This window comes from Loxodonta africana, chromosome 26 (genome assembly GCF_030014295.1).
Source record: "Loxodonta africana isolate mLoxAfr1 chromosome 26, mLoxAfr1.hap2, whole genome shotgun sequence".
NCBI lineage: Eukaryota > Metazoa > Chordata > Mammalia > Proboscidea > Elephantidae > Loxodonta > Loxodonta africana.
The window spans coordinates 32,940,983-32,965,325 of record NC_087367.1 but is presented as its reverse complement, the minus strand read 5'-3'; the positions used below and the strand labels follow the sequence as shown (position 1 = coordinate 32,965,325).

The window sequence follows — 24,343 nt, the reverse complement described above, 5'->3', positions numbered from 1 at the left end:
AAAAAAAAAGGCAGAGTCAAGTTACTTCAAAGATGGCCCCAGGTGGTCAAGCAGCTAAAAGGATAGGCCAGCCTAACCAGCTCTCTTCATCTGTCTAAGAGAAGGAGAGGCTCTTCTTCTATCACTGTCTCCACTGGGACAGGATTACCAGACCACTGTCATAAAACAAATATATCGCCCTTGTCATGGGTCTCTAGTTTCTCTATTCTGATGAGAATTTTGGGGAGTATCTAGACCTGAGAAATTCTGAAGTGGGATGGGGCCGTGTAAGGTAGGGCTCAATGAAGAAAAAGGTCAGGTTATTAGGCCATGACATAGCTCAGCCAAGAGTTAGTTGCCTGTCCTCTGGTGGGTACGGGAGGTCTAATCTCTGCTGTCTAGTCCTTTGGTCCTATCTCCATCTTCTGCAAAGCACTGGTTCTGTAGAAGCAGCAAGATGTCATCTGTGGGAGCCTCCATACTCGTCTCCCTGATCATCAGAGCAGAGGTACTGGTACTATGTTCTTGGTGCAGCTATGATGAGGTAGAAAGGTCTGGACTTATTAGAGTCTAGAACCCTGGCCCTTACTAACCATGTGTCCTTGACCAAGTTATTGACCATACTTGAGCCTCTGTTTTCCTACCAGTAAAAATGAGTTAATACTTACCTGCCATGTTGCTGAGATGACTAAATGGTATCACATGTGTTGCATATCACATAGTGCAGAGTAAATATTTCTTTTTATACCATTCCTTGATACTTTTGGAGTTTAAGTAGACAACAGTCACCTAACCTAATTACCCCAAGGTTAGGAATGGAGCTTCTGAAGCTCTAGCTAAGCCCATTTAATTAATTGATAATTATATTTCTAGTGTCCCTATCATGTGCAAGCGCTGGAGGCAGGGAGCACAGGAAAGAACACAGAAAGGCCCCCTTCTGCACAGGATTTAGCCTATCAGAGAGCAAGACAACACCACCAGGAGGATGCCCCTGAACCACTTGGGCAAACACTCTCTCATTGCACTGTCCCACCCCGTTGCCATCAAGTTGATTCTGACTCATGGTGACCCCATGTGCATCGAAGCAGAAACTGTGGTGCATAGGGTTTTCAATGGCTGATCTTTTAGAATCAGATCACCAGGCCTTTCTTCTGAGGTGCCTTTGGGTCCACTTGAACCTCCAACCTTTCAGCCTAGGATAACCATTTGCACTACCCTTGTATCTCTCCTGAAGTGTTCTTTGCTTCCTACTTGTTCACCACATGGAAGTTACTAACTCTTTGGTGGGCAGGATCTAAATCATTTCTACATCTCTCACAGCCCTGGCACAGGCGAAACATAGAGCAAATGTGGAGAGTGAATACCTGAGTAAATATTAGATCTTTTCCTGTTTCGTATTCTTTTAAGGAACAAATACTGCTCAGAAAATATTCTAGCAAAGTTCAAAAGCTTTAGTGCAGAGTATACTTCATAGATAGCTTTATTTCATGTAGTGGGGACCAAGAGTAGCTAATGCCATCGGAAAGAAGGCAGAGGATAAATGAAATAAAATGAAGCCCTGATGCATGACACAACAGGGATCCACCTTGAAAACATTATGTTGAGTGAAATAGTCCCCAAGGACAAATATTGTATAATATCATTTATATGAAATAAGCAAATATATAGAAACCAAAGGTTATTAGTGGTTTCCAGGGATGGGAGGAAGGGGACAAAAGAAAGTTTTTGCTTAGGGAGCCTTGAGTTTTGTTAACGGTGGTGGAATGATTTGGAAAAGGACGGGGGAATGGTTATACAACTTGAAGGATGTTATCAATGTCACTGAATTGTACATGTAGAAATTGTTGAGATGGTGTATGTTACTATACATTTTATCACCACACGCACACATACACACACACACACACAAAAGGCAGAGGGGCATAGGGGCTTCCAAAGACAGTGTTTCCACTCAAATTTTGCTGAGAGTGCACCATGCCAAAGTTCAATACATGCACTCACTTTAGTTTCCCATCCCAGCTCCCATTTGACTCCCAGCAAGAAAAGGGAAGCAAAGCTCACATTATCATCACAGCTGGAGTGGGACGTGGGATGGGAAGGGGGGTTCTATTTGACGGGAAGGGTGTTAAGAGCAGCTACATCCTGTTTGTGTTGGACTAGTCATTGAGCTTTCCAGGACTTCCTTCTTTGTGGCCTTATTTTTCCTCCCAGATTTCCCTTCAGCTTCCCTGACATTCCTTTGTCTTTTGTTACAGCTCTGGGGCATAATCAAACAAGGATACAAATGCAAAGGTAAATAAATGCTAGTTTGTTAAAATTTTTTAATTTGATATTTGGGGCAGCGATCATATTTGTTCAGTTAAACCACAAAAGCTCCTGGCATCAGTGAGAACGCGAGTCTTTTGGGCCACTGAGAGCTGAAGTGTTAATGTATCCAGGGAAAGAGTTTTGGAGAGCCAAATTAGAATTTTATAGCTTGTTCCTGAGGTAGCAAACCACCCTTATCAACCCTCATAAATCTAGCCCTCTTCTGTAAGATCTCTTGGAAATCTTCAGCATCAGGTTAAGTTGGGTATCTTGAAGTGGGACAGGTCTTCTTAAAATACTGCATATAAGAACTTTTTCTTTCAAGGGAAAAAAAACGCTCTTTCATTTCTGCCATAGGTACCCATTTCTTTCCACTCTTACATCGTTATTTTTTTCTCTATAAACCCACACAGATGATGATGATAAGAGAAACCTAAAATTAATTTTTGTCCCTTTTGATTAATAGTTCACGTATCTGCTCTATTTAATTGAAATTCATAAGCTGAATAAATATATATTTGACAAATTTAATATGCATGCACAGTCAGATGCATTAGGAAGTGTACTGCTTTCTCTCTCTATGTATATATTACATATAAAAAAAAAACCAGTACCATATACTGGTGTTTAATTTCAGAAGTTAATTTAAGATCATTGCATATTACTGGCATTTAATTTAAAAAGTCCCTGCATATTTTATGTAGACTGCTTACATTTTAAAAAATCTAATAATGTTCTTGAAAAATGTAGTAAGGATACAAAAGGAAGCATCTCAATCACAGAATGCCTTCAGATTAGTACTGCTCCCCAGTGATGCCTTTTTCTCCAGCTAAGACACCTTCTAGAATTTGGCTTTCATTTTGCATGAACAGAGAGCATCTGTGAACCTTGCTGGGACTGTTTATTGTCTCTCTGCATCAGTTGTCTTGGTCTCACTTGCATGTTTATTTTCAAGCAGCAAAAAGATACTATAATCCCTGACTGCCCAGCAGTGAATCAGTTTTCTTCTGGTTTCTGCCCCTCCATGTCCTAACACACACACACACACACACACACACACACACACACCCTAAGAATTTTATAAAGATCAAGATCAATTAAACCCTTGGAACATCTTTGTATACATGATGTTTTCTCTTAATGGCCCACAGAGCCAAATCATTAATTAAAATAGACTAAATGTCATTGCTATTTGCCTTTTCTTCATGTCGTCACAAAACCATTTGTAACAAGATCATTTGGGGGAAAAGTGGTTATTGGAAATAGTTATAAAGGTCTTCTTTGATGGTAAGAGAAATACATACATACTTGTTAAAAATACCTGTACAGTGATTCTAAGTGAAACATGAGGCCTTCATTACATGAAATAATTGTGTTGCTGTCTTCCAAAGTGGTCAAATTCTTTCTGCCCTAAGTAGTGATTAATATTTTACCTTCTTAACTAGCATGGGAAATTTCATAGAATCTGCCACACGTCATTTCAAAGCCGTAGTCAAATATGGAATACATTTATTGAACAAGTTTCTGCATCTATACAAAGAGAGTGTTGCAGAAGATACAATCACTTGCCCTAGAAAAGTTTTGGGAAGTGAAGAATACAGACACGTAGTAAATGGAGGAACACTCCCCGTAAATGCTCAGAGGCAGCAGTTGGTGCTGGGAGAGGCTAGAAATGGAATCTCTTTCACCCTCATTCTGGCTTGGGAAACTCTGTGCAGGGGCTCCATAGTGGCCTGGGGAAGAGGCCCAAATCCAAGAAAACAAAACCCATTGCCCTCAAGTAGACAGCCCCACATAATTTCCATTTAGTTTTGGGCAAAGACAACTTACCAGGCTAGATTTTACTTGTTCACTCCATAGGCACTTCAATGAATCATGTAGAGGAACAAACTGAGCAGATACAAGAGAACTTTAGGATCCTCAGGGAGGCAAAAGGCTCCCAAGGGCCTTTTCCCAGCCCCTAGACTTGAGGACACACAACAACAACAGACATATCCTGTAGGCCTAGGCTGGACTCTGAGATTAGCACAGAAATAAGGGGGCCTGAAGGCTCTAGCCCCCCTGAAAGTTCAATCACTACCAGACACACCTGGGTCCCTCTAATCATCTATGATATATTTGGAAATTTTTAGACTGTGGAGCCAATTGTCACAAACAGTGCAAAGACCTCCTGGTTCTGGCCTGCAGAAGGTTTGCACGTGTATCCTCCCTGGGCAGTGGTCATGGGTCGCTGCCTGGAAGCCCCTCGCTGCCCCCAGGTAATGTCCTCTACTTTCTTTCCTGCCATGATTTCTCTTGGCTCACCTTCCCATGCCTGGTTGTCACCTGAGTTTTGGATCTCAGCCCTGTCCCAGTTATATAAACACCGAGGCGAGCACCAGTGGCTAATCCTAGACCCCCCTACCCCCCCCCACCTCCCTTACCCCCACCCCCGTTGCTTCTCTCTGCTTTCAGGTCTCACCAATATGCAACTCACTTGAGCTAATTTAGTTCGGTACCTAGTCTAATCCTCTAGCATGTTACACCCCTGTTGTTTGCACTAACTTTCATGGTTTACTGTCAAGCTATCATATGTCCAATACTCACCTTCTTCACCCCTTCCAGTGCAGGATGAGGTGTTTGAGTTCCCTGGGGTTGCTGCTGGACACCAGGACCTGGACAGCAGAGCCATCACACTGGTTACAGGCTCCTCTCAAAAGATCTCTGTGCGACTACAGCGGGCCACCACCAGCCAGGCCACCCAGACTGAGCCTGTATGGTCAGAGGCTGGCTGGGGAGACTCAGGGTCTCATACCTTCCCCAAAATGAAATCTAAGTTCCATGACAAAGCAGCAAAGGACAAAGGCTTTGCCAAGTGGGAAAACGAGAAGCCCCGGGTGCAGGCTGGTGTGAATGTTGTAGACCGGGGTACTGAGTTTGAACTTGACCAGGATGGAGCAGACATGAGTGAGGCCAGAGAGGACGGTGAGGTGAGTGCTGGGTCAAACCACAATAAAATCAGAAGAGGGAGGCTGAAGGTGCTGAGAGTTATAGTGGGTCGCTGGGAGGCAGACTGGTAATTTTGAAAGCAGTATGGTTGTGAATCAAGACATATCACTTTAAGTCCTGCCCTTGGCTAGTCATATGACTTTACCCTGAGCAAATGATTTCTTCTCTTTGGACCTCAATTTCCTCATGAGGGCTTCAGGGGGTTCATGAAAGGATTTTAAATTTTATGTGAAATTATACATGGGCATATTTAATTATGAGGAGTGGAGTCCATAGCACTAAACAGATTCTCAAGGAGGTCTGCAATTTAAAAAAAAAATGGGAGAATCATTGTGTAAGATTTTCAGGATGATGCATGAACGCACACTAGTCACTCTAAGTACCATGTCATGGACTGAATTGTGTCCCCCCAAAATATGTATATCAATTTGGCTGGGCCATGATTCTCAAAACCAAACCAAACCCACTGCTGTTGAGTCGATTCCGGCTCATAGCAACCCTACAGGACAGAGTGGAACTGCCCCATAGAGTTTCCAAGGACCACCTGACAGGTTCAAACTGCTGACCTCTTGGTTAGCAGCCTTAGCACTTAACCATTATGCCACCAGAATTTCCGCCATTTTGTCATCTAATGTGATGTAAATGTGTTGTGAATCCTATCACTATGATGTTGATGAGATGGATTAGCAGTAGTTCTACTGATGAGATCTATAAGATTAGATTGTGTCTTAAGCCAATCTCTTTTGAGATATAAAAGAAAGAAGTTAGAAGAAAGACAGCGGGACCTCATACCACCTAGAAAGCAGTGCCTGGAGCAAAGCACGTCTTTTGGACTTGGGATTCCTGCAAGGAGAAGAAACTAGTTTAGGGGAAGGTTGATGACAAGGACCTTCCTCCAAGCCAACAGAGAGAGAAAGCCTTCACCCGGAGCTGATTCCCTGAATTTGGACTTCTAGCCTACTAGACTGTGAGAAAATAAATTTGTCTTTGTTAAAGCCATCCACTGGTGGTATTTCTGTTAAAGCAGAACTAGGTAACTAAGGACTGAAGCACTTACTAATGAAGATCAAAGACCACAGCCTTCAGTATGGATTGCACCTCAACATAAAGAAAACAAAAATCCTCACAAATGGACCAATGAGCAACATCATGATAAATGAAGAAAAGATTGAAGTTGTCAAGGATTTCATTGTACTTGGATCCACAATTAACAGCCATGGAAGCAGCAGTCAAGAAATCAAACGATGCATTGCATTGGGTAAATCTGCTGCAAAGGACCTCTTCAAAGTGTTGAAAAGCAAAGATATCACCTTGAAGACTAAGGTGCGCCTGACCCAAGCCATGGTATTTTCAATGGCATCATATGCATGTGAAAGCTGGACAGTGAATAAGGAAGACCGAAGAAGAATTGACGCCTTTGAAACGTCGTGTTGGTGAAGAATACTGAATATACCATGGACTGCCAAAAGAACAAACAAATTTGTCTTGGAGGAAGTACAGCAAAAATGCTGATTGGAAGCAAGGACGGCGAGACTGCGTCTTACATACTTTGGACATGTTGTCAGCAGGGATCAGTCCCTGGAGAAGGACATCATGCTTGGCAAAGTACAGGGTCAGAGGAAAAGAAGAAGACCTTCAATGAGGTGGATTGACACGGTGGCTGCAACAATGAGCTCAAGCATAACAACGATTCTAAGGATGGCTCAGGACTGGGCAGTGTTTCGTTCTGTTGTGCACAGGGTGGCTATGAGTCGGAACTAACTTGACAGCACCTAACAACGACAAGAGATAACTAAGATAACCACCTCTGCCTGCCGAGGCTGTTTGCATGAGCAATGTGGCTCTCACTGAAATCTCACAAAAAGAGCTTCTGTGAATGTAGTCATAGGATGACCAGCTAGATTTCTCAAGATGGTGCTTACCATCTCTGGATACAGAGGAGCACCTGCTTTTGTGCAACGAATAGTGAAACTAGCCATGAGCTCGCAGAGGGCTATTATTTCTATTGGCCTAGCACTGTTGGTAGTTCGAATCTACCTGCCACTCCTTGGAAACCCTGTGGGGACAGTTCTACTCTGTCCTATAGGGTCCCTATGAGTCAGAATTGACTCGAAGGCCAGGGGTTTGGTTTTAGCACTGTTCAAGTTACTTAAATCATGCTCATGGGTTAGGAGTCACAACCTGTTAGATGAGAGCAATCACCTATATGGTAAGATTTCCTGATCATTAATCTCTATAAGGAAATAAAAACAAAAATCTGGCTTTTTAACTTAATTACTTTGCTCTTTGGAAACTGAACCTTCATGTTCAGATGCTCTGTTGCTCTTTGAATTTTCTCATCTCATAAATCACAGGGGATGAGTCACTGAATTAGTAGTTAAGTCTGTTTGTGCTAATTAAGGAAGACAGTGTGCTTTTGTTAAAAATGCCTACAGTATATTGTCTCACTACCATCCAAATCAGTAACAAATGAAAAGACATCTGTCCTTGCCTAGGGCAAAGGTGAAAAGAAAAAGTGTGACAAAATTACACCTGTTGAATATGTGGACAAAAGGAGTCACCAAATTTAAGAATTTTTCTGCCAGGCAAGACCAATGAACAGCTTTAGGAGAAATGCTCTCCTACACATTTACTATTTGCTATCAGACGATTTTTATGAGTCCTATCATTGAACATGATCAAAAGACAGGTCGAGATCATTCTCTCGACAGTAAGAATATGTATATTTTCTTTATAATGCTTCTTTTGTTTTTCATTACCTTCTAAATTAAATCTAATCAACACGTGTTTATCATAAAAAGATTGGAGAATGCTGGATTCAACAAAGTTGAATATACATATATATACATATAGAATATAGAATATGTATATTCTTACTAGCATATTTATAGATACACACACATATATATACATGCATGTGTGTATATATAACTTAATAAATTTTTTTTACAAATTTTCTCAGTGTTCTTATACTAATTTACATCGTGGATTTCTAAGAGGGAACCCTTTTAACAAGGAGTATTTCAAGGAACTAATGTTTTGTGGAGCACTCTTTAGGAAACACTAGAGCAAGCATGCTTGTTTGACTGTAGGTATGGGAGTCTTTAAGATTTCATGTGCTGGTTGGATGACAAGACCTTAATTTATATTCCCTTAAATTCTGAGAATAGAAGGTGCTGATCCTTTGTGATATTATGTCAAATTTCTCTGATATACTGCTTTAGAGGAACACTTTTATTTTGTTAAATGAGATCCAACCATATAACAGCTTCGGATTTGTATTGCAGGATGGCTGACTTCATCCATTCTGAGGAAACTGAAGGCATTGATACTGGCTTTTGAAAGGAGCAAGATGAGAAACTCTGAAGAACACTCCAACTCTCAAGAAGTTATGCGGAATGATCTCTGACTCTTTATTGCCTTGTGACATCATGGGATCTGCCTGATTGGACTATGGGACAGAGGAGTGCCCTAACTATGAACTATTTATTTTCTTCTTCCCTATCCCTAGTTAGGTGCCACGAGGACAATGTTAATGTAGTTGGTAGTTTTTTCATATATCTTTCTCTAAAGCCATTTATATACAGGTGAAATGAAAACTTTTGTGCATGTACCTGATATTCATTTTCTAAACTCAGGCTTTGCCTTTCGTTGTTGTTGTTGTAAGTGTATAATTCTACTGTCTTAATAAACTTTGGATTGAGGGGGGGGTTAACAAGGATTTGAGTACCAGGTGATTTAGAGGTCTTTTTGTGTATTTTTTGGATGGAGCAGGACTTAACATTTTCTTGAGGGCTTGAGGGACAAGGAAGCCCTTCATATCCTGGAATGCATTTGTTCTTCTACTGACTATCTGTTGCAAGGTGAACCTGTTTACATTGTTCTTATCATACAGTTGCTATTATGATATATAGCAAGTCGCACATGTATGTATCACATAAGTCTTAACAATTCTGCATTACTAGGAAACGACACAGCCACGAAAACCTTTCTAATTTCTCCATGTGAAGCTAACTATACTTGTTCAATCTCAGTGGGGTTAGTAATTTTTCTTTCTTAAGACTCCTGAAATATGAACAACTAAGAAATCATCAATTCAAGTTATTGGGGATAAAATTTAGAAGAAAAACAAACCACCAATTTTTAAAAATTCAAAATAATTTTAAGAATTTTGTTTGTTAAAAAAAGAAAATTTTGGTCATGAAAGAACTCTGTGCTCTTCCTAAGAAACTGCAATCCACAGTTAAAGAGTAGTCACAGAAAGCCAATCATCACAAATCACCTCTGATTAACATTTCCATTTAAACTTTTAAAAGATCGATATTTTAAGTATCTTCCTTTGATCCAAAGGAGCCCTGGTGGCCCAGTGGTTAAGAGTTTGGCTGCTATTGAAAAGGCAGACAGTTGGAATCCACCTGCCACTCTTTGGAAACCCTATGATGGCATTCTACTCTGTCCTATAGAGTCTCTATGAGTCAGAATTGACTCCACGGCAATAGCTTTGATTTGCTTTTTGTTTGTTTTGATCCAAAAGAACTAGACACAGGTGTGTTTCTTACATGATTAGAGGAGAGAGAACTTGGTTCAAGATGCTCAAAAGTAGAGGTGGGAGTGAGCCTGTGGATGAGGGACTGGCCTTCTTCCAGTTGGCCAGTCAGACTTGTATTTTACGGAGGTGGTCTGGTCCTCATTTGAGTGCTAAAGCATTTATATTCCATATAAAACTGAATTGGTTTCTATTTGGGTCAGTCACTTCAGTAAAGAAATGCCTCTCCTCTCTTTTCTCTCCATCTGTTCACCGATGACAGTTCTGCTCAGCAAACCCTGAGCACCTGCTGTGGGCCAGGTCCCAAGCCAGATGCACAAAGAAGGGCAAGGGGTAGCTTTGTGGGCATTAAGGCAGAATGGTTCCAGTGCTTTTAAATATGTTTCCAAACTTAATTGTAGTAAACAGACTCAGAGGAAGGAAGTATTACAAATTAAATGAAGTTATTAGCTATGGGAGCAGTGATTAAGCTGGATAATAAGAGAACTCACTGTTTGCAATCACCTCAGAAGGCAAACAGCCAGCCCCAAGTGTTGGTCCTATGTATTATGTATTCCTACTTAAAAAATGCAATGAAGAGTATTTTAACAAAATTTAAAACAAAACAAAATAAAACAAAAAGACTATGTATGGAAAAACTTTCATGTTTTTTAAAAATTTTAAAGAAAATTCAGGAAAAAAACTTGTTAATAAATGTTGGATTCTTCTTCAGGGAATTATTCCACTTGTCACTTAGCTTAGTTTTTTTTTTTTTTTTTTGAGCTTTCACATATAGAAAGAGTTTTATACTTTAAGGTTCCCTGTGATAAAGAAACTAAATTTAGAAAAGTAAAAAACAAACAAAGAAAACAGAACAAATATGTATATATATATATAATCTATCTATATACGTACCTTTGTTGTTAGGTTTTGTCAAGTCAGTTCTGACTCACAGCAACCCTATGTACAACAGAACAAAATGCTGCCCCATCCTGTACCATCCTCACAATCATTGCTATATTTGAGCTCACTGTTATACCCAGTGTGTCAATCCATCTCATGCAGGGTCTTCCTCTTTTTTGCTGACGCTCTACCTTAATGAGCTTGATGTCCTTCTCCAGCGACTGGTCCCCCTGATAACATGTTCAAATTACTTGAGATGAAGTCTTACCATTCTCCCTTCTAAGGAGGATTCTGGCTGTACTTCTTTCAAGGCAGATTTGTTCTTTTGGCAGTCCATAGTATATTCAACATTCTTCGCCAACACCATAATTCAAAAGCATCAATTCTTCTTTGATCTTCCCTATTCATTGTCCAGTTTTTGAGTGCGTATGAGGCAACTGAAAATACCATGGCTTGGGTCTGGCACAATTTAGTCTTCAAGGTCACATCTTTGCTTTTTAACACTTTAAAGAAATCTTTTGCAGATTTGCTCAATGCAACACGTGTGTGTGGTGGTAGGGGTATACATATATATATATATACAGTGCCCTGGTAGTTTAACAGTTAAACACTTGGCTGCTAACGGAAAGTTTGGTGGTTTGAACCCATCAGTGGCTCCATGGGAGAGAAGTCCTGGTGATCTGCTCCCTTAAAGATTATAGCCTAGAAAGCCCTATGGGCAGTTATACTCTGTCACATAGGGTTGCTATGAATCTAAATTGACTCAACGGCACCTAACAACAACATATATCTATATCTCTATCTATCTATATCCATTGCCATCAGTTTGATTCAGACTTTGAGTTAGCAGCTGATTGCGAACCACTTTTGCCACCCTGGGACCTCATATATAAACATGTGTGTGTGTATGTGTAAACATATATTATACTGCACACACACAAATACACATAAACACACGACTATTATTTTGCTGAAGAGGAATTTGAGACCGAAAAGAAGTTGCTTTATCTTTTTGATTATTTATACATAACCAATGGTATTTTCGATATTTCCAATCTATCAGTCTTCTATAATCAGTAAACAAAGTAGGCAAACTCATGATGGAGCAAAAAGAACTGCTATGGTTGGTTCCTCCAGACCTTCATTTGATTTGATTTGATGATCATTGTCATCTTTCAGATGAAAAGCAAAACCAAAACCAAACTCTTCACAGTGAATCTTATTAGGTACCAGGATGTGATATATTAAATCCTTCAACTGAGTCTTCAATTAAGGATGGACAAATTGGTTTGATGCTTCTTTAGATCTGCCTGCACCAAAGGGCAGTCCTAGCTAGTGTTTTGAATGCTTTTTGTTGAATGACCATCTCCAGAAGCAGTAATGTCCCCGGGTTGTGACGGAAACAGATTCTCTCTGTCAGAGGGGTTTGCTCTTTTAAAATGAGGGTTATTTACTGTAGGAAGTTTAAGTATTCCTAAGATGAACACATTAGTTTTACACAAATACATACAAGACTCCAGAATGACTGAGGAGGTAAATTCAGTCAAATTTGGTTACCAAAGCATATCTTTGGTATGTAATTTGAGATCAGATTTGAATCCCATCTCTGCCAGTTGTAGCCATGGGATACTGCACAAATTCATGTGTATCCATTTAACCTCAATTTCTTCATTCATAAAATAGAGATTCAACCACTTTCCTCAACTACCTCATACAGTTGTAAAGATCAGGTCAGATGATATATGTCAACGTACTTTGTAAAGACCTTATAAGTAAGTTAATACGATTTTTGCAGTTGAGCAAGCTTCTCCAAAATTGCCTTCAAGACCCTATAATTTAAAGGTATCATATGGCTATGTATTTTGGAGGATCTATACCCAATATTTAGGCAAATTTTGTGTCAAAAAAGAATTGATTAATCAAAGAAGTATAAATGAAAAATATTAGAATTTTTCTTATTCCTGGCACTATGTGTGTGTGTAGGGCTAGTTCTAGTCTGTCTCCTAACATTGGCAGCTTCTTACTCTGATTGAAAATAGGTAGGCAAGATTAAGAAACCAAATGGGTAAAATGTAAATGAATTTAGAAAAAAATCCACATATTGGGTAGATGAAAATAGGCCAGAGCATAAATATACTTAAGAGACTAGCTCTGGAAAGCATTTAATGTATTACAGGGAGTCAAGAAGAAAACAAAAATCAACTTTTAAAATAAAAAGGGTAACACTTATTTTACAACTACTGAAGGTGGTAATTACAAGAAACTACTTGGAATTTAAGGTGCATCAGGAAATAGCGTCCTCCAGACTATACCCAAAATCTTCTCAGTGCAGTCTCCTGAGCCCTCAGACCAAAACCAAAATACTTAGTTTATCTTATCTTTTTAAAATGTTAATGAAATCATGTTGGAATTCCCATCTGCTCAGAATCTTCCTGACTTGCAGTGTGTACATAGGAGCAGAAAGAAAGCATTGCTTGGGGTACTCTATAATGCAACTGGCCTGAACACTTCAAAAGTAAAATGTCATGAAAAACAGAAAAAATGGAGAAGGAGCAGTTCTGAATCAAAAGAGATTTAATAAAATATAATAGCTGAATATAATGTGTAAACCTGGACTGGATTCTGGATCAAAAAATAAATAAAGCAGATATTTTAGGGACAATTTGGGAAATTTAAATATAAATTACATATTAAATCTCTATTAAACGAATGTTACTTTACTTCAATGTGATAATGATTTTATGGTTATGTAGGAGAATGTCTTTATTTTTAGGAAGTGTGTGCTGAAGTACTTAGCAATGAAGTATCCGTATCTGTAATTTACTTTAAATGGTTGAGCAAAAAAAAAAAAAAAAAGTTCATATATATGTAGAAAGAGAAAGCAAATGTGAGAAAACTAACAACTGCTGAATCTAGGTAAAGGGAATATAGGTGTTCACTGTATACTATTTTTTAACTTTTTTGAAGGTTTGTAGGTCTTTTTCTAAAGTTTAGAGAAAAAGAAGACATTACTCCTCTTACTGAAAACCATCAAAAAAGCAACAATGGAAAAAAAATTCCTTTTTCAGAGAAACCAGGCAAGATCTGAAATCCTTGGTCCTACAATAGTACAGCCAAAAGCAAGTAAGCTTGATCACAGGGGTTTGCAGGAGAAGTGGAGAAAAGATAGTGTGGGAGAGAAAAATTCAGTGGCTGCAATATCAAAAAACAGGCTGCAAAAATATCCCTCTCAGAGTGAAGGTGCACACTCTGAAGTACAAATCCTCAACCCTTTGTTTACAACAGAAGAACCAGGGGTAGTCCCACTGGTGACAGGAGCTTCCTGGATCTGGCTTGATTCTGAGACGCTTAACAAGTCAGGCCCACAGACAAACATTCTTTGCAAGAAGCTCTGTCTCTATGGCAGCAGAGCACCAGAAAGTCTTTGTGATGAGAAAAAAAAAAAAAAAAAGAAAGAATAAAATCCCATAGTTGCTGCTCCCCTCAAAGATGTAAGGGCTAACTGAGCTTACATGCAAAACCTAGGATCATAAAAATTTCACCTAGCCTTGACACTGTCCTGGCTCCTTCCCTACATGAACAGTCCACGCATTTTGTAGAAAAAGCTCAAAATCAAAACAGAGTTAAAAAAAAAAAAAACCTCAGGCCATACCAGGAAAACAACAACAAAAACAAGACAGTTAAAACAGATGCCAAAATTCTCCCCAGAAAGAAACAAAAACAAAATTCTGCTACACAGAGCTTATGGAAACTGGTCAAACATTTTTCCAAGAATTAAAGCTGCTTAATGGATCCCCTGAGCCACAGAAACCATGATAGTAATAAATGCTTACAGTTGTTTAAGCTACTAAGTTTTAGGGTACTTCATTTTAGGGTACTTCGTTACTCAATAGATAATTAATATAATATCCTTACAGGACATCTACAGGACATTCTGCCAAAAGAACGAACAAACCTGTCCAGAAAGAAATACAGTCAGAGTACTCACTTGGAAGCGAGGATGGCAAGGCTGCGGTCTCACATTCTTTGGAGATATTATCAGGAGGGATTAGTCCCTGGAGAAAAACATCATGCTTGGTAAAGTAGAGGGTCAGTGAAAAAGACAAAGACCCCGGACGAGATGGACTGACACAGTGGCTGCAACAATGGGCTCAAACATAGCAGTGATTATGAGGATGGCTTAGACCAGGCAGTGTTTTGTTCTGCTGTGAGTTGGAACCAACACAGGATAATTAAACCATAACCTTTGGGGTTGTCTTCTCTTACCAGGTTACCAGCTGCCATCGAGTGGACTCTGACTCATGTGTGTTAGAGTAGAACTGTGTTCCACAAGGTTTTCAATGGCTGATTTTTTTAAAAGTAGATTTCCCCAGGCCTTTCTTTGAGGTGCCTTTGGGTGGACTCACACCTCCAACCTTTCAGTTTGTAGCCTAGTGCATTAACTGTTTTATCTTTTTTTTATTGGACAGAAATAACTTGCATCTCTGTTGTTGTGGTTGTTGTTAGTTGCACTTGAGTCAATTCTGACTCATGGTGACCCCATGTGTGCAGGGTAGAACTGCTCCATAGGGGTTTTAAGGGTGTGACCTTTCAGAGGCCCATCTCCAGGCCTTACCCGTAAGGAGTCTCTGGGTGGGTCTGAACCACCAACCTCTCGGTTAGTAGTCACTGCTTACCATTTGCACCACCTAAAGATTCCACTTGCATCTCTACAAGATAAAAATCATTTGCATCTTATCAGTTTTCTTCAAGTTAGTATCTGGGCCTTAATCCATACTAATAGTAAGACAAAGTTATATTGCCCTTGAGCAACGTCTCCTCCCTAGGCACTACTGACATTCTGGGCCAGACAACTCTTTGTTGTGGGGGGCTGTCCTGTGCCTTGTAGAGTATTTAGCAGCATCCTTGGTCTCTCCTCTCTAGATGCCATTAGCAGTCCCTTCCATCCCCCCAACCAAAAATGTCTCTAGACACTGCCATATGCCCCCTGAGGGGCAAAATTGCCTTCAGCTGAGAACCACTGTCTGTGCATCAGAATCACCTGGAGGTCTGGTTCAAATACAGATTGCTGGGCACCATTCCAGGATTTCTGATCCTGCTCGTCTGGGTTGGGGACTGAGAGTTTGCATTTCTAACAAGTTGCCAAGTGATGCTGGTGCTGATGCTACTGTTTGGGTACCACACTTTGAGACCACTGCCCAAAAGAGGCAGAGGAGCCTTGAGCAAGCTTGTTAGAACTGCTCTAGAATAACACCCAAAGGACACACAGCCAACTTCTACCTTACCACAGGTTTTGGATCACTTTTCTTAGAAATTCTTTCTAAAGAAATATAAGATTAAGGTAATTCTATAAAGTTATAGTTAAGATCACTATTAGAACTACAAATCTTTATAAATAACTGAATTCAAAAACCAAAACAAAGAGGCCCTATAGTGAAAGGCTTTCAAAAGTTATAAAAACAGAAAAATGAAACAAAACAAAATAATATGACAGAACTAAGTTCAAATACGTGTCATCAAATGCAAATGTGCTAAGCTTACCTATTAAAAGAAAAAGGCCCTCAGAGTGGATAACAAAGAAAAACGCAAGTCTATGTTGTATACAAAAGACACGTCATAAGGTAACTTGGAAGGTTGAAAAATAATGAAATGAGTGAAGGTATACCAGGCAAATGCAAACAAAGAGAAAACATGGATCATAAATTAAGTATTACAGAAAATTAAATTCAAGGCAAAAGGCACAAAAGAGGACAAAGGCAGGCTTATTTTAATGCTAAAGGATACAGTTCACGATGAATGAAAATATGACAATTACGAATATTTTCACACCAAGCTATAGAGCATCAATATGCATGAAGTAAAAAATATAGGAGATTCAAGAAGGGATAAACAGAAGTATATTCATGGTGACCCCAAAATTTATTTTCATCTCATGCAGCTCATGGGATATCAAGTACAAAGGACACAAAAAGTAAGTAAGGTGCTAGACCTGTGCCATCCAATAAGGTAGCCACTAGCCGCATGTGGTTATTGAGCACTCGAAAGGTGCTGTCAGTATAAAACATGCCAGATTTCAAAGACTTGGTACAAGATAAAGAATGTACAATATTTCATTAATAATTTTTAGGTTGGTTACATGTTGAAATGATAATGGCACTGCTCTAGGGGAAGTAATTAACAGGATAGATCTAAATAATCATAACAACTAACATATGTAGTGTTCATTACATTCCAGGTACTGTTCTAAATGCTTTGTGCACATTAAACCATTTAATCCTCACCACAACTCCATGAGGCAGATGCTATTATACATATGTGGGAAAGCTGAGATACAGAGAAATTAAGCAGTTTGTATAAGATCATATTAGTGGATCTGGGGTTTCGATCCCATCATTCTGGTGTCAGTCTGTACTCTAAACCACTGTACTCTAATTGATACATAAACATATTGAAATCTATCTTCAGAAAATAGAGATACAAATCCCGTACCATCTTTGTCAATGAAACATTCACAATAATTGACATGTTCATAGGTTATGCCACAATGAAAAGTTACTAAATTTCAAACACTGGAAATAACAGACACGATTATATCATGTTGTTGTTGTTAGGTGCCATTGGGTCGATTCCAAATCATAGCGACCCAACCCACAACCGAATGAAACACCACCTGGTCCTGCGTCATCCTTACAATCGTTGTTATGCTTGAGCTCATTGTTGCAGCCACTGTCTCAATCATCTTGCTGAGGGTCTTCCTCTTTTCCACTGACCCTGTACTTTATCAGCATGATGTCCTTCTCCAGGGACTGATCCCTCCTGACAACATGTCCAAAGTATGTAAGACTCACCCTCACCATCCCTGCTTCTAAGGAGCATTCTGGTTGTACTTCTTCCAAGACAGATTTGTTCATTCTTTTGGCACTCCATGGTATATTCAATATTCTTTGCCAAAACCACAGTTCAAAGGCATCACATGCATATGATGCGATTGAAAATACCATGGCTTGGGTCAGAGACACCTTAGTCTTCAGGGTGACATCTTTGCTCTTCAACGCTTTGCAGCAGATTTGCCCAATGCAATGCGTCTTTTGATTTCTTGACTGCTGCTTCCATGGCTGTTGATTGTGGATCCAAGTAAGATGAAATCCTTGACAACTTCATTCTTTTCTCCTTTTATCATGATGCTGCTTATTGGTCCAGCTGCGAGGATTTTTGTTTTGTTTTTATTGTGCTTTAAGTGAACGTTTACAAACCAAGTTAGTCTCTCATACAAAAATTTATATACGCCTTGCTGCATACTCCTACTCATCAAGAGTCGGAATCGACACGATGGCACTGGGTCTATATACTCCTAATTGCTCTCCCCCTAATAAGACAGCACACTCCTTCCCTCCACTCTCTCTTTTCGTGTCCATTCAGCCAGCTTCTGACCCCCTCTGCCCTCTCATCTCTCCTCCAGACAGGAGATGCCAACATCGTCTCATGTGTCTACTTGATCCAAGAAGCTCATTCTTTACCATATCATTTTCTATCCCATTGCCCAGTCCAATCCCTTTCTGAAGAGTTGGCTTTGGGAATGGTTCCTGTCTTGGGCTAACTGAAGGTATAGGGACCATTAAGTCTAACCTTTTTACGAGAATTTGAGGCCTGCATCCCACTGCTCTCCTGCTCGATCAGGGGTTCTCTGTTGTGTTCTCTGTCAGGGCAGTCATCGGTTATAGCCAGGCACCATCTGGCTCTTCTGGTCTCAGGCTGTCGTAGTCTCTGGTTTATGTTGCCCTTTCTGTCTCTTGGGCTCATAATTACCTTGTGTCTTTGATGTTCTTCATTCTCCTTTGCTCCAGGTGGGTTGAGACTTAGATGGCCGCTTGCTACTGTTTAAGACCCCAGAAGCCTCTCTCCAAAGTGGGATGCACGATGTTTTCTTAATAGATTTTATTATGCCAATTGACTTACATGTTCCCTGAAACCATGGTCCCCAAACCCTCACCGCTGCTACGCTGGCCTTTGAAGCGTTCGGTTTATTCAGGAAACTTCTTTGCTTTGGGTTTAGTCCAGTTGTACTGACCTTCCTGTACAGTGAGTTGTCTTCGCTTCACTTAAAATAGTTCTTATCTACTATCTATTTAGTGAATACCCTTCTCCCTCCCTCCCTCCCCGCTCTTGTAACCATCAAAGAATATTTTCTTCTCTGTTTAAACAATTTCTCCAGTTCTTATAATAATGGTCTTATACAATATTTGTCCTTTTGCAACTAATTTCACTCAGCATAATGTCTTCCAGATTTCTCCATGTTATGAAACATTTCACAGATTCATCGTTGTTCTTTATCAATTCATAGTATTCGATTGTGTGAATATACCATAATTTATTTATCCATTCATTTGTCGATGGGCCCCATGGTTGCTTCCAACTTTTTGCTATTGTAAATGGTGCTGCAGTGAACATGGGTGTGCATATATCTGTTCATGTAAAGGCTCTTATTTCTCTAGGATATATTCCAAGGAGGGAAATTGCTGGATCATATGGTAGTTCTATTTCTAGCTTTTTGAGGAAGCGTCAAATCGATTTCCAAAGTGGCTATACCATTTTACATTCCCACCAGCAGTGTATAAGTGTTCCAGTCTCTCCACAACCTCTCCAACATGTATTATTCTGTGTTTTTTAGATTAATGCCAGCCTTGTAATGGACTCTCATTGTAGTTTTGATTTGCATTTCTCTAATGGCTAATGATCATGAGCATTTCCTCATGTATCTGTTAGCTACCTGAATGTCTTAATAGTGAAGTACCCGGTCATATCTTTTGCCCACTTGTTAATTGGGTTATATGTCTTTTTGTAGTGGAGTTTTTGCAGTATTATGTAGATTTAGAGATCAGCTACTGATCTGAAATGTAACAGCTAAAAACTTTTCCTAACCTCTAGGTAATCTTTTTACTCTTTTGGTGAAGTCTGGATGAGCATAGGTGTTTGATTTTTAGGAACTCCCAGTTATCTAGTTTTTCTTCTGCATTGTTAGTAACGTTTTATATACTGTTTATGATATAAATTAGGGCTCCTAACATTGTCACTATTTTTTCTTTCATGATCTTTATCATTTTTGATTTTGTATTTAGGTCTTTGACCCATTTTGAGTACTTTTTTGTGCATGGTGTGAGGTATGAGACTTGTTTCATTTTTTTGCCAATAGATATCCCGTTATGCCAACACCATTTGTTAAAAAGACCGTCTTTTCCCCCATTTAATTGACTTTGGGCCTTTGTTAAATATCAACTGCTCGTATGTGGGACCTTTACATAGATCAAGAGGCAGTTGTTTGGACAGAACAAGGGGATACTGATTGGTTTAAAGTCAGGAAAGTTGTGCATCAGGGTTGTATTCTTTCACCATACCTATTCAATCTGTATGCTGAGCAAATAATACGAGAAGCTGGACTATATGAAGAGGAACAAGGTATCAGGACTGGAGGAAGACCCGTTAACAACCTGTGTTATGCAGATGACACAACCTTGCTTGCTGAAAGTGAAGAGGACTTGAAGCACTTATTAATGAAGATCAAAGACCACAGCCTTCAGTATGGATTGCACTTCAACACAAAGAAAACAAAAATCCTCACAAACGGACCAATGAGCAACATCATGATAAACGGAGAAAAGATTGAAGTAGTCAAGGATTTCATTTTACTTGGATCCACAATCAACACCCATGGAAGCAGCAGTCAAGAAATCAAAAGACACATTGCATTGGGTAAATCTGCTGCAAAGGACCCCTTTAAAGTGTTGAAGAGCAAAGATGTCACCCTGAAGACTAAGGTGCGCCTGACCCAAGCCATGGTATTTTCAATCTCATCATATGCATGTGTAAGCTGGACAATGAATAAGGAAGACCGAAGAAGAATTGACGCCTTTGAATTGTGGTGTTGGGGAAGAATTTTGAATATACCATGGACTGCCAAAAGAACAAACAAATCTGTCTTGGAAGAAGTACAACCAGAATGCTCCTTAGAAGCAAGGATGGCGAGACTGCTTCTTACATACTTTGGACACGTTGTCAGGAGGGATCAGTCCCTGGAGAAGGACATTACGCTTGGCAGAGTACAGGGTCAGTGGAAAAGAGGAAGACCCTCAATGAGGTGGACTGACACAGTGGCTGCAACAATAATCTCAAGCATAACGATTGTAAGGATGCCTCAGGACCAGGCAGTGTTTCGTTCTGTTGTGCATAGGGTCGCTATGAGTCGGAACTGACTCGACGGCACCTAACAACACCAACAACAACGTATGTGTATGGATTTATGTCTGGATTCTCAATTCTGTTCCATTGGTCTATGTATCTGTTGTTGTACCAGTACCAGGTTGTTTTGACTAATGTGGCGATATAATAGGTTCTAAAATCAGGTAGAATGAGGGCTCCCACTTTGTTCTTCTTTTTCAGTAATGTTTTACTTATCCGGTGCCTGTTTCCCTTCCATATGAAGCTGTTGATTTGTTTCTCCATATCATTAAAAAACATCATTGGAATTTGGATCAAAATTGCATTGTATCTATAGATTGCTTTTGGTGGAATAGACATTTTTACAATGTTAATTCTTCCTATTCATGAGCAAGGTATGTTTTTCCACTTCTGTTGGTCTCTTTTGGTTTCTTGCAGTAGTGTCTTATAGTTTTCTTTCTTTAGGTCTTTTACGTTTCTGCTAAGATTTATTCCTAAGTATTTTGTGTTCTTGGGGGCTACTGTAAATGGTACTAATTTGGTAATTTCCTCTTCAGTGTTCTTTTCGTTTGTGTAGAGGAATCCAACCGATTTGTGTATGTTTATCTTGTATCCTGATGCTCTGCTGAACTCTTCTATTAGTTTCAGTAGTTTTCTTGAGGATCCTTTAGGGTTTTCTGTGTGTAAGATCATGTCATCTGCATATAGATACTTCCTTACAAATCTGGATGCCCTTTATTTCGTTATCTAGCCTAACTGCTCACGTTAGGATCTCCAGCATAATGCTGCATAAGAGTGGTGATAAAGGGCATCCTTGTCTGGTTCCCGGTCTGAAGGGTATGCTTTCAGGCTCTCTCCATTTAGGATCATGTTGACTATTGGATTTGTATAAATGCCCTTTATCATGCTGAGGAATTTTCTTTTTTTGCTGAGTTTTTATCATGAATGGGTGTTGAACTTTATCAAATGCCTTTTCTGCATCAATTGATAAGATCATGTGATTCTTGTCTTTTGTTTATTTGTATGATGGATTACGGTAATTGTTTTTCTAATTTTGAACCATTGCTGCATACCTGGTATGAATCCCACTCGGTCATGGTGAATTATTTTTTTGATGTGTTGTTGAATTCTATTGGCTAGAATTTTGTTGAGGATTTTTGCATCTAAGTTCATGAGGGATATAGGTCTGTAATTTTCTTTTTTTGTGGTGTCTAGGAATTCACTCATTTCCTCTATGTTTTCAAATTTGTTAGAGTACGATTTTTCATAGTAATCTGATATAATTCTTTTAATTTCAGTTGGGTCTGTTGTAATATCGCCCATCTCATTTCTTATTTGGGTTATTTGCTTCCTCTCCTGTTTTTCGTCAGTTTGGCCAAAGGTTTATCAATTTTGTTAATTTTGTCAAAGAACCAGCTTTTGGTCTTATTAATTCTTTCAATTGTTTTTCTGTTTTCTATTTCATTTAGTTCTGGTCTAATTTTTATTATTTATTTTCTTGTGGTGCCTGGGGGCTTCTTTTGTTGCTCTCTATTTGTTCAAGTAGTAGGGATAATTCTTTGATTTTGGCCCTTTCTTGTTTTTGTATGTGTGCTTTTATTGATATAAATTGACATCTGAGTGCCACTTTCGCTATGTCCCAAACATTCTGATAGGAAGTGTTTTCATTCTCATTGGATTCTCTGAATTTCTTTATTCCAACCTTAATGTCTTCTATAATCCAGTCCTTTTTGAACAGGGTATTGTTCAGTTTCCAAGTGTTTGATTTCTTCTCCCTCTTTTTTCTGTTATTAATTTCTACTTATGGCCTTATGGTGAGAGAAGGTGCTTTGTAATATTTCAGTGTTTTGGATTCTGCTAAGGCTTGCTTTATGACTTAACATGTGGTCTATTCTAGAGAATGTTCCATGTGCACTAGTAACTTGACTGCTGTAGGGTGGAATGTTCTGTATACGTCTACAAGGTCAAGTTGGTTGATTGTGGCATTTAGATCTTTCGTGTCTTTATTGGTCTGCTTTCTGTATGTCCTGTCCTTCACCCAAAGTGGTGTGTTGAAGTCTCCTACTATAATTGTGGAGCTGTCTATCTCACTTTTCAGTGCTGATAGAGTTTGTTTTATGTATCTTGTGGTCCTGTCATTGGGTACATAAACATTTAATATGGTTGTATCTTCTTGGTGTATTGTCCCTTTAATCATTATATAGTGTCCTTCCTTATCCTTTATGATGGATTTAACTTTAAAGTCTATTTTGTCCGAAATTAATATTGTCACTTCTGCCCTTTTTGATTGTTGCTTGCTTGATATATCTTTTTCCATCCTTTGAGTTTTAGTTTGTTTATGTCTCTAAGTCTAAGGTGTGTCTCTTGTAGGCGGCATATAGACGGGTCGTGTTTTTTAATCCATCGTGCCACTGTCTCTTTATTGGTGTATTTAGTCCATTTATATTCAGCATAATTATGGATAGGTATGAATTTAGTTCTGTCCTTTTGATGTCTTTTTTTGTGTGTTGTAGACTGTTCCTTTTTCCTACTTAATTTTTTCGGCTGAGTAGTTAATCTTTATGTATTGTCTTTTCCTCTTATTCATTGTTGTTGATTTTGTTTTTGTTGAGTCTTAATTTTTTTTTCTTGTATTTTATTTTCATGTGTAGGATAGTTTGTCTCCTTTGTGGTTACCTTAATATTTACCCCTATTTTTCTAAATTTAAACCTAACTTTCATATCTTTATATTGTCTTGTCTTCCTCTCCATATGAAAGATCTACGACTACATTTCTTAGTCTGTATTGTTTAATGTTGTCTTCTTTTACATAATAATATCGCTTTTTCAAACCTGTTTTGAGTGTTTTTTTATCTTGATTTATTTTTGTGATTTCACTGTCTGGATTGACAGCTGATTGCTCTGTCCAGTGTTCTAGTCTTGAGTTGATACCTGATATTATTGATTTTCTAACCAAAGAACTCCCTTTATTATTTCTTGTAGTTTTGGTCTGGTGTTTTACTAATTCCCTAAACTGTATATCTGGAAATGTCCTAATTTCACCTTCATATTTGAGAGACAGTCTTGCTGGATATATGATTCTTGGCTGGCAATTTTTTTTTCTTCAATTCTTGATATAAGTCATCTCTTTGCCTTCTTGCCTGCATGGTTTCTGCCGAGGAGTCCAAGCTTATTCTTATTGACTCTCCTTTGTAGGTAACTTTTCATTTATCCCTAGCTGCTCTTAAAATCTCTCCTTATGTTTGGTTTTGGCAAGTTTGATTATAATATGTCTTGGTGACTTTCTTTTAAAATCTACCTTTTGTGGAGTTAAATGAGCATCTTGGATAGATTTCTCATCTTTCACGATATCAGGGAAATTTTCTACCAACAAATCTTCAACAATTCTCTCTGTATTTTCTATTATTCCTCTCTGTTCTGGTACTCCAA

General features: G+C 39.0%; 1 protein-coding gene across 7 annotated transcripts in view; it reads left to right on the top strand.

The window, feature by feature from the left end:
* The window catches only part of RASGRP3 (RAS guanyl releasing protein 3), a 130,589-nt gene extending 121,910 nt beyond the window's left edge, over positions 1-8,679 (top strand). For all 7 annotated transcript variants that reach the window (XM_064277214.1, XM_064277218.1, XM_064277217.1 and 4 more), the window contains 4 exons: positions 2,235-2,271; positions 4,419-4,544; positions 4,891-5,255; positions 8,562-8,679. In XM_064277214.1, the coding sequence (XP_064133284.1) occupies positions 2,235-2,271; positions 4,419-4,544; positions 4,891-5,255; positions 8,562-8,570 (537 nt within the window). In that variant the 3' untranslated portion in view covers positions 8,571-8,679. The remainder of the gene's footprint in view (positions 1-2,234; positions 2,272-4,418; positions 4,545-4,890; positions 5,256-8,561) is intronic.
* The last annotated feature ends 15,664 nt before the right edge of the window (positions 8,680-24,343 follow it).